Raw genomic sequence first — 8,398 nt, forward strand, 5'->3', positions numbered from 1 at the left:
GGTGGGGAGGCAGTGAGGTGGGGGTGCCCCGCCGACACCCCCGTCCCCCCAGCCCGTGGGCTCCCGCCGCTCACCGTCCACATCAGGATCGCAAAGCCGAACCACGAGATGCCCCAGGTGTAGCTGTCGATGGCGTGGCCAATGTGCTCGAAGCAGCCCTGGGCAGGGGGACAGAGGGACTTGACAAGGTGCCCCCGGAGGCTGGCAGCTGAAGGACAGCCATTGTGCACCCTTGGAGAAGTCACTTCTGTCCCTGAGTCTTGGTGTCCCCACCTGGGCCATTGGATCATGGTGGTATCTACCTTCCAGGCAGGTTTTGGGGAACAGGGAGGGGACTTTGATCCCAGATCCTGTGCAAATAAGTTCCCCCCTGATGGTGGCCCTGAAGTGCCAGCCCAAGGTGATTTTTTTTGAACCCCACTTTTCATGCTGCCCACAGGTCCCAAGAGTTTGAAACCCATCCTTAGGTTTAGTCTGGTTCTGACACCTGCCCATTTAGAGATGGGGCTGAGTGGGGCCAGAGCGCCACACCAGCGTCACCTTCATGTAGATCCCCGTCCCAGCCTGGCAGCAGCCAAGAACAAAGGCTCAGGGTGTATGCCCTGGAGTCAGAGCTGAAGTGGGGGGCCAACTCTGCCATTTTTCCACAGTAGGGCCTGAGTATTATTCTGGCCCACTGAGCCTCGGTTTTCCCATCTGTGAAGTGGCAATCTGGAGAGCAGCCACAGAATCTCACAACGTGATGCTTCTAAGTGCTCTGCAGGCAGCTGGGGCTTGAGAAATGGCTGTCCTGTTCTGACCCTGGTAATGACTGGCACCCGGGCTCCCCAGTCCCTGATCCAGGACATGCCATTGTAGGGTCCCAGGCAGCCAAAAGCAGTCAGTGGGACCAGTTCTCTTCTTAGTCTACCCGTCTCTGTCCTGGTCTTGAGGTAGTTAAAGCACCTCATTGGTTCCTGATTGCCTGAAATCCATTCCCAGCTCACTAGTGACTGACGTCTCAGTTTTATCTTCCGTAAAATGGGGTAATTGTAATCTTTACCTCATAAGGTTGTCGTGAGGATTAAATAAGTCTGAGAGCCCTTGGAAGATTGTTTTGTACAAAGGAAAGGCTTGGGAAATGTGGGTCGTTACTGATGTTGGGCTGCGGTTCTTGTTGTTACTCTCATTTCTGTGCAACCTGAGACAAGTTGCAGGTGCCGGGTCTGGGTCAGTCAGATCCCGTGTGCTTCCTGATGATTTGCAGAGAGAGTTGGGACAACGGGGGAGAGAGGAGAGAAAGAGGAAGCCAGAGAGGGAAGGAGAACAGATTGTGGGAAAGAAAGAATAAGAAGCAGAGAGGCTGCCAGGCTCTGGGGTTCTCGCCTCTAATCCCAGCAACTCAGGAGGCTGAGGCAGGAGGATCACAAGTTCAAGGCCAACCCAAGCAACTTAGCCAGTCCCCCGATCTCAAATAAAATAAAAAGGGCTGGGCGGGTAGCTCAGTGGTGGAGTGCCTCTGGATTCTATCCCTGGTACAGAAGGGGAGTGGTGGGAGGGAGCAGAGACCAGAAAAGGATGGTGAGACAGGTACAGTAAAGGGAAGAGACATACCTTGGTGAACAGGTAGTCTACATGTCCTAAGCGGCAGCCATTTTCGTTGACGGGGATGAAGTTTCCCGTCCGGTGGCAGCACAACGGAGGCCAGGGGAATACCACCTCTGGAGTGGCCGCCCTGAAGGCTGATGTGTAGTTCACCCAGTCCATGGGGCCAGATGTGCCACAGCATTCTTGCTGGAGAGAAAATTGGGGATGAGGCAGACTGGGACTCAGAGAGGACAACCACTTGCCTGAGGTCGCACAGCAGGGAGAGGCAAGCTTGGCCTTTGCCTCAGTGGGACTCGACTGTGTCTTGGGGATCAATGTGTGTGTGTGTGTGTGTGTGTGTGTGTGTGTGTAAGGATCACTGGTATTTGTTCCAGAGCCAGGAGACTGAAGGGAGATTTGGATCAAACACAAATTCATGATTTATTTTAAATTCTTTTGTCAGTACCTCACAAGTGCACTTGCCTCGCACTTGTGAGGTACTGGGTTGGAGCCTCAGCACCATGTTAAAAATAAAATAAAATAAAGATATTGTGTCCATCTTTTAAAAAAACCCCTCAAAATATTTAACACAAAAAAACCCCACAAAAAACAAAAGCCAATAAATAAATGTGCTAAGGTACTGAACAGACAGAAGAAATGCAATCGATCAACAAACATATGAAAAAATGTTCATCATCTATAGTAATTAGAGAAATTCAAGTCAAAACTTCTCTAAGACTTCATCTCACTCCAGTCAGAATGGCATTTATCAAGAATACAAGCAATAATAAGTGTTGGTGAGGATGTGGGTAAAAGGCACACTCATACACTGCTGGTGGGACTTCAAATTGGTGCAACCATTATGAAAGCAGTATGGAGATTCCTCAGAAAACTTGGAATGGACTCACCATTTGACCCAGCTATCCCACTCCTCGGTTTGTACCCAAAGGACTTAAAATCAGCACAATACAGTGATGCAGCCATAGCAATGTCTATAGCAGCTCAATTCCCAATAGCTAAAGTATGAAAACAAGCGAGATGCAGTTCAACAGATGACTGGATAAAGAAAATATGGTATGTATACACAGTGGAATATTACTCAGTTATAAGTAAGAATGAAATTATGGCATTTTCAGGTAAATGGAGCTAGAGAATATCATGCTAAGTGAAATAAGCCAACCCCCTCCAAAAAAAAAAAAAAAGACCAAACGTTTTCTCTAATAAGACAATGCTGATCCATAATTGGGGGTTGAGTAAGAAAGAATGAAGGAAATTTGGGTTGTGCAGAGAGGAGTGAGAGGAGGCGAGGGGAGGGGTGTGGGGATGGGAAGGACAGTGGAATGAAATAGACATTATCACCCTATATACATGTGTGATGACACTACTGGTGTGACTCTGCACCAAGCACAGCCAGAGGAATGAGAAGTTGTGCTCCATTTGTGTACAAGTGTCAACATGCATTCTGTCATGTATAACTAATTACAGCAAATTTTAAAAAACTCAAAGTTAGTGCTCAATTAATGACTGTTCTCATTGTTATTATCATCATCGTTATGGAGACAATATGGATTTAGGTTGCCAGGTTCACATCCCAGCTCTGCCACTTACCAACCTGGCCAAGTGACATTCCCTTTCTGGGCCTGTTTACTCTCTGCAAGAGCAAAGCCGTCCCCTGGTAGTGATCCCGGGAATGGATGTCTCTGGAGCACTCATGCATCTACCCGTGGACATGACCATGACGGGAGCCCTGTCCACAGAGGCCAGGCCCGCTGGGGGCCCACCTCGCCCACCTCAATCATGATGCGATCCCAAAGGCGGGTCAGTTCCTGGCCCTGGTCGGAGTCTGCGCTGTAGAAGGTGAGCATCTGCTTGGTGATGAGGGACGGGTTGGACACCATCTGCGGGGGACACGGGAGAGAGGGAGCCAGCGGGGCTGGGTGGGGTCAGGGCGCCCTCCACCCTCCCGCCCCGCGCTGCGCGTCCGGGGCGGCTCACGTAGTCGCGGTGGGTGTAGGAGGTGATGCAGGAGGCGCACTCGAAGAGGTAGACGACGAGCATGAGCACCAGGTACTGCGGAGACCAGGGGGGCAGTCAGTCCGGCAGCCTGCCGCCAGGCCACGGCCCTTGAGGGACCGGTCCTTGGGTAGAAAGGGCTTTTGGGGCTGTGGGGTAGCTCAGTGGCAGTTGTGTGAGACCCTGTTCCGTCCCCAGCACTGCAGATGGGGAGGGGGAAGAAACAGGATTTCTAAAAACCAGTGTCAATGGCCACATCAGTGATGGGCGGGCCGGAGCTTACTGTGCAAGTCCTTCAGCTTTTCTGCACATTTAAACTATTTTACAATGAAATAGTAAGGGAAATGAATAAGTATCAATGTACAGTGTATTCCCCAAAGTTAACTACTGGCTTGGAATAAGTAAGATAAATGTCTACTAGGAAAAGAAAGAAAGAAAAGAAAGAAAGAGAAGAAAGAGAGAAAGAAAGAAAGAAAGGAAGAAAGAAAGAAAGAAAGAAAGAAAGAAGCCTAGTGCTGTGGTGCACACCTGTAATCCCAGAGGCTCTGGAGGTTGAGGCAGGAGGATCACCGAGTTCAAAGCCAGCCTCAGCAAAGGTCAGGCGCTAAGCAACTCAGTGAGACCCTGTCTCTAAATACAAAACAGGGCTGGGGATGTGGCTCAGTGGTTGAGTGTCCCTGAGTTCAATCCCTGGAACCCCCCCCCCCCCATTAAATTAAATTTATAAAAAACACTTAAAAATAAAAAGGGCTGGAGATGTGGTTCTGTGGTTAAGCACCCATCAATTCAATCCATGGTACAAAAACAAATAAATAAAAGTATATTATAAAGACAACCAGAGACATTTATTTAAGCATAGACTGGGTAGTGGAAGGTAGGAAGGAATTAGGGTCAATTGTGCAGTGTGTACCAATGTCATAAAGTGGGAGGGGGGATCCCAACAGTTGGTGTTTCATGAAAATCCTTCTCCTGCCCTCAGCCCTCACCCTTAAGGCAATAGGACATTGGGTGCTGATGTACCAGCTCCATTGCTGAGAAATGGGACGATATCACATAACACCCTTCTGCTTTCGGACAGTGTCCTTATCACATAGAGAAATGTGCACTCAGATATTTACAGGTAAGTGACTCTGCGTCTAGAAAGTGCTTCAAAATACCCCAGGAAGAAAACATGTGGCCAGGTGGAGGGCGGGTGGAGGAGACAGTGTGGTGCCTGTTGCTCTTGGGGAAACAGGTGAGGGGTTCACGGGGCTCCAAAGGCCATTCCCTCTCTCTGTTTGAAATTTCTCAAAATAAATTTTTTTTTCAATTCTGTTTTAGTTAATAACAAACTGAAGGGGAGCCAGACACAGACACAAATGTATTTTTTAACTGGTTTGGTGAACTTTTAGGACGTGGATTAAATTGTTATGCTAGAAAATTAAATATAGGATAAGAAAAAAAAAAAAAAGAGGAAAGAAAGGGAGGGAGAGGAGGAGGAAGGAGGAGGAAGATGATGAGTCCATTTTACTCAGGATAATACCACAGTCCCACGAGGTCCAGCCAATTGGGCATCTTCTCAGGCTGCTCCCTGTCCCCCTGCCTGTCTGCCCACTGGCTCCCCAGCTTCCTCCCTCCTTGGCCATGGCCCCAGGTCCCTGTACCCCAGCCCCCTCTGGCCTCAGAACCTTTGCTCATGCTGTTCCTCCCTTGGAATGCTCTCCCTCTAAATGCTCCCTGGCTCACTCCCCTGCCCCCTCCAGAGCTTTGCTTTCTCTGACTGTGAGGCCTTGCCTTCCCTTTCCCCTTGGTGGAGGGCCTTTATGTTTTGCTCAGTACTGTACCCACAGTGCCTAGCGGGGGCTTAGCACGTGCTTCCTGCTCAAGAAACACTCGTTGACTGAGGAAGTGGCTGCTCCTGAGGCTCCAGAAGACCCTGTGCCGTAGAGGAAGCGCAGCCCCCAGGGCCTGCATGGGGATCCCTACCCTCCTAATACCTGGGGCTCTCAGTCTCTCCATCTGGTAAAGGGATTGGAAAGCATGTACGTCCCAGGGCTTCTGGGCGGCTGCAGAGAGCTGATTTTCCAAACTGCTCGTTCTAACGTCAGGCCCAGGAGCAGCTCTTGGCAAGTGTGCGTTATTGTTGGCAGAAATTCACGAGCTGCACCGCTCAGGCTTAAACCGACTGTGCCACCAACTGGCTGTGTGAGCCTGCATAAGTGACTTCACCTCTCTGAGCCACAGCTTCTATTTCTGTCAAGTAGGGTCATAGTGATGATGACATAAGGATGACAACAAGGATGACAGTGTCTCTTGTGGAGCTTGAGGAATGAATGATCTAATCCATCTGAGTCATTTAGCGCCTGGCTCGAGGGGTGGCTCATTACGTTGGGGTTCCGATCCTAGCCCTGCTGCTATGGCCACCTTGCTGTCCAGCTCCCCTGTTTTCTTCCCACAGTGGGGGTCACAGGGAGCCTGGGCTGGGGGACAGGACAACTAACGCCAGAGCAACTCTGAATGAGACACCATGAAGAGTCCCCGTAGGGGCCGTGGTGGTGGCAGTTGTGCTAATTCAGCAACAGTGCTCTCCACAACATCTGTCCCAGCTCCACCCCACTCTGGGGTCTTACCGTGAGGATCATGGACCGCCGGCGGCAGAGTGCTGCTCCCACACCCAAACTGGCCACCACGAAGAAGGAGAAGCCGCAGAAGATGGCAATCCAGGCCCCAGCGAAGACGTCATCCTTGCCCGAGACGCCCATCAGTGGGTACACCCGGTACTGGTCAGCTGTCACCCATACGGTCTCAGCAAACAGAGCCAGGCCTGACAGCTGGACAGGGCGGCTGGTGAGGAAGGTCTGCCCAGGGCTGGCGGCCCAGCTGCCCTCTGGGTCAAGTGGGTACACGGTAAGAGTGGCAAAGCCCTGGTCCCCCGTGAGCAGGGATGAGACTGGGTGGAGGCCAGGAGGCGAGGGAGGGCCTAGCCAGCCCCCGCCCAGCCCCCGCATCCCAGCTGCCAGTTCCTTCAAGGGTAAAGATGCCACTTGTGAAGCCCGGAGCACATGACTGGCACAGACAAGATGCCAGCCCGTGCTGTTATTCCCGGGGAGGGGAATTCATGGCCACGGCCCTAAAAATGCAACACTCCGCTGTGACCCAGGCCTTGTGCAGCTATACTTTATGATAAGCGCTATTGTCACCAGCTGTAGTGTCCTATGGTTGTTTGGTCATGCAAATAGTGACCCTGTGTGCCCAGCTCTATTCTAAGCACAGAATTCAAGAACTCATGCTATCCTCACAGCATTCCTGATTCCTCTCCATTTTACTGATGAGAAAACTGAGGTCCAGAGAGGTTCTGTCACTGGTCCCGGGTCTCAACCAGAAGGTGGCAGAGCTGGGATCTGAACCCAGGCTGTCTGGCTCTGGAGCAAGCAGGTATATTTAAAGACAATGTCAATGAAAAGGCATTATAATGGTTTGGGGTGCAGCTCTGTGCTTGAGCGCTTGCCTAGCATGCCTGAAGCCCTGGGTCCTGTCTCCGGCACCAAAAAGGAAAAAAATAGACATTATTCATTTTGGTGGGCCTCCTGTGCCAAGCAGTCACTTGATCATGGTAGCTAGCGTTTGCTGAGTGCTTTTTTCTCTGAGTCGAGGGCCGTACATGGACTCATCTCTGCAACAGTAATCCATACATACAACAAAGACACAATCTATCCATAAGGAGGAGGAGGCACAGAGAAGTCAGGTTGCTCCCTTGAGGTCACGTAGCTAGGGAGAGGCAGAGGTGGGTTTGGACCAAGTTGCTCTGACTTGAGACTAAACACAGGTCAACTGGAGAGTCCCGGGCCCTCAGCCTCCACCCCAGGCTCAGGGTTCCCCCCACCACACACCCACTTGGCTTCCCAACACTGGGGCTTGGCTCACCAGAATAATGATGTTGCCCACGACCAACAGCCCCACCACAACCGGAGATCCCTTCTCCCCGTCTGCTGCTGCAGAAGCCATAGTCCTGTATGACATGGGCAGAGATGAGGCCAGGAGGGGAGGGAGGGAGCAGGGCTCCCCATCTCCATCCCACACCCAGAGGCCTCAGGGCTACCAGAGGATGCCCTGCTCTCTGCAGGGGCGCAGGCTGGTACCCATGTGCCCAGCCCCCACAACCCTGGCAGTGAGCCCTTTTGCAGCAGAGAAAGCCTCGGTTCAGGCAGGGCAGTCACTGGCTAGAACTCAGCACTGGCCCTCACAGACCTCCCCCCTCCAGGCTCCCCCTGCCCAGTCCAGACTCCCAGGGTCCCCACCTCACCTTCTCTGCCCAAAGCCTCTCTGGTCAGCCCCACCCACAGCAGCTCCCTATATATGCTCAGGCCCCTCCTTGGGCCAGTCTCCAAAGAATGGAGGAGAGTTCTGGAGGAGGAGACAAGAACCCAGAGGGCAGACCAGGATGGGAGAACAGATTTTATGAGCTCCCGCCATGCAAGTGATTTATAGACCTGACATTCTAGATTGTGCTGATATCCGGCCACCTGGACAGGGTGATGTGCCCATGGCCGCTGGTTCCCAGGCTGCAGTAGGGGAGGAGGGAAGGTTGGGGGGCAGGGGAGGACACACCCTGATATCCCAGGACATGGGCTTTCTTGGGAGCCTGAACCAGCTTCTTGTCAGGGCCATCTGAGAATCCTGAATCTCAGAACTGCCTCCTCTCCTCTGGGTGAACTTGGGCAGGTGGCTTCACTTCTGTCAGTCAGGAGCCCAGGTGGAGACACAGGCAAGGACCCAGGGACCCCCAGCTCCTATCCTGGCAGACAGGAGAGGAGGACAGAGCCAGACCAAGGCAGGGTGA

General features: G+C 52.0%; 1 protein-coding gene across 1 annotated transcript in view; it reads right to left on the bottom strand.

Moving 5' to 3' along the window:
* Window positions 1-7,563, bottom strand: part of Upk1a (uroplakin 1A) — a 7,610-nt gene extending 47 nt beyond the window's left edge. The window contains exons 1-6 of the mRNA XM_027941335.2: window positions 7,483-7,563; window positions 6,189-6,389; window positions 3,562-3,636; window positions 3,357-3,464; window positions 1,594-1,773; window positions 75-158 (exon numbers count right to left, since the gene is read on the bottom strand). Of these exons, the coding sequence (XP_027797136.2) occupies window positions 75-158; window positions 1,594-1,773; window positions 3,357-3,464; window positions 3,562-3,636; window positions 6,189-6,389; window positions 7,483-7,563 (729 nt within the window). The remainder of the gene's footprint in view (window positions 1-74; window positions 159-1,593; window positions 1,774-3,356; window positions 3,465-3,561; window positions 3,637-6,188; window positions 6,390-7,482) is intronic.
* Between the last annotated feature and the right edge of the window lie 835 nt (window positions 7,564-8,398).

The sequence above is a fragment of the Marmota flaviventris genome, chromosome 18 (assembly GCF_047511675.1).
Source record: "Marmota flaviventris isolate mMarFla1 chromosome 18, mMarFla1.hap1, whole genome shotgun sequence".
NCBI lineage: Eukaryota > Metazoa > Chordata > Mammalia > Rodentia > Sciuridae > Marmota > Marmota flaviventris.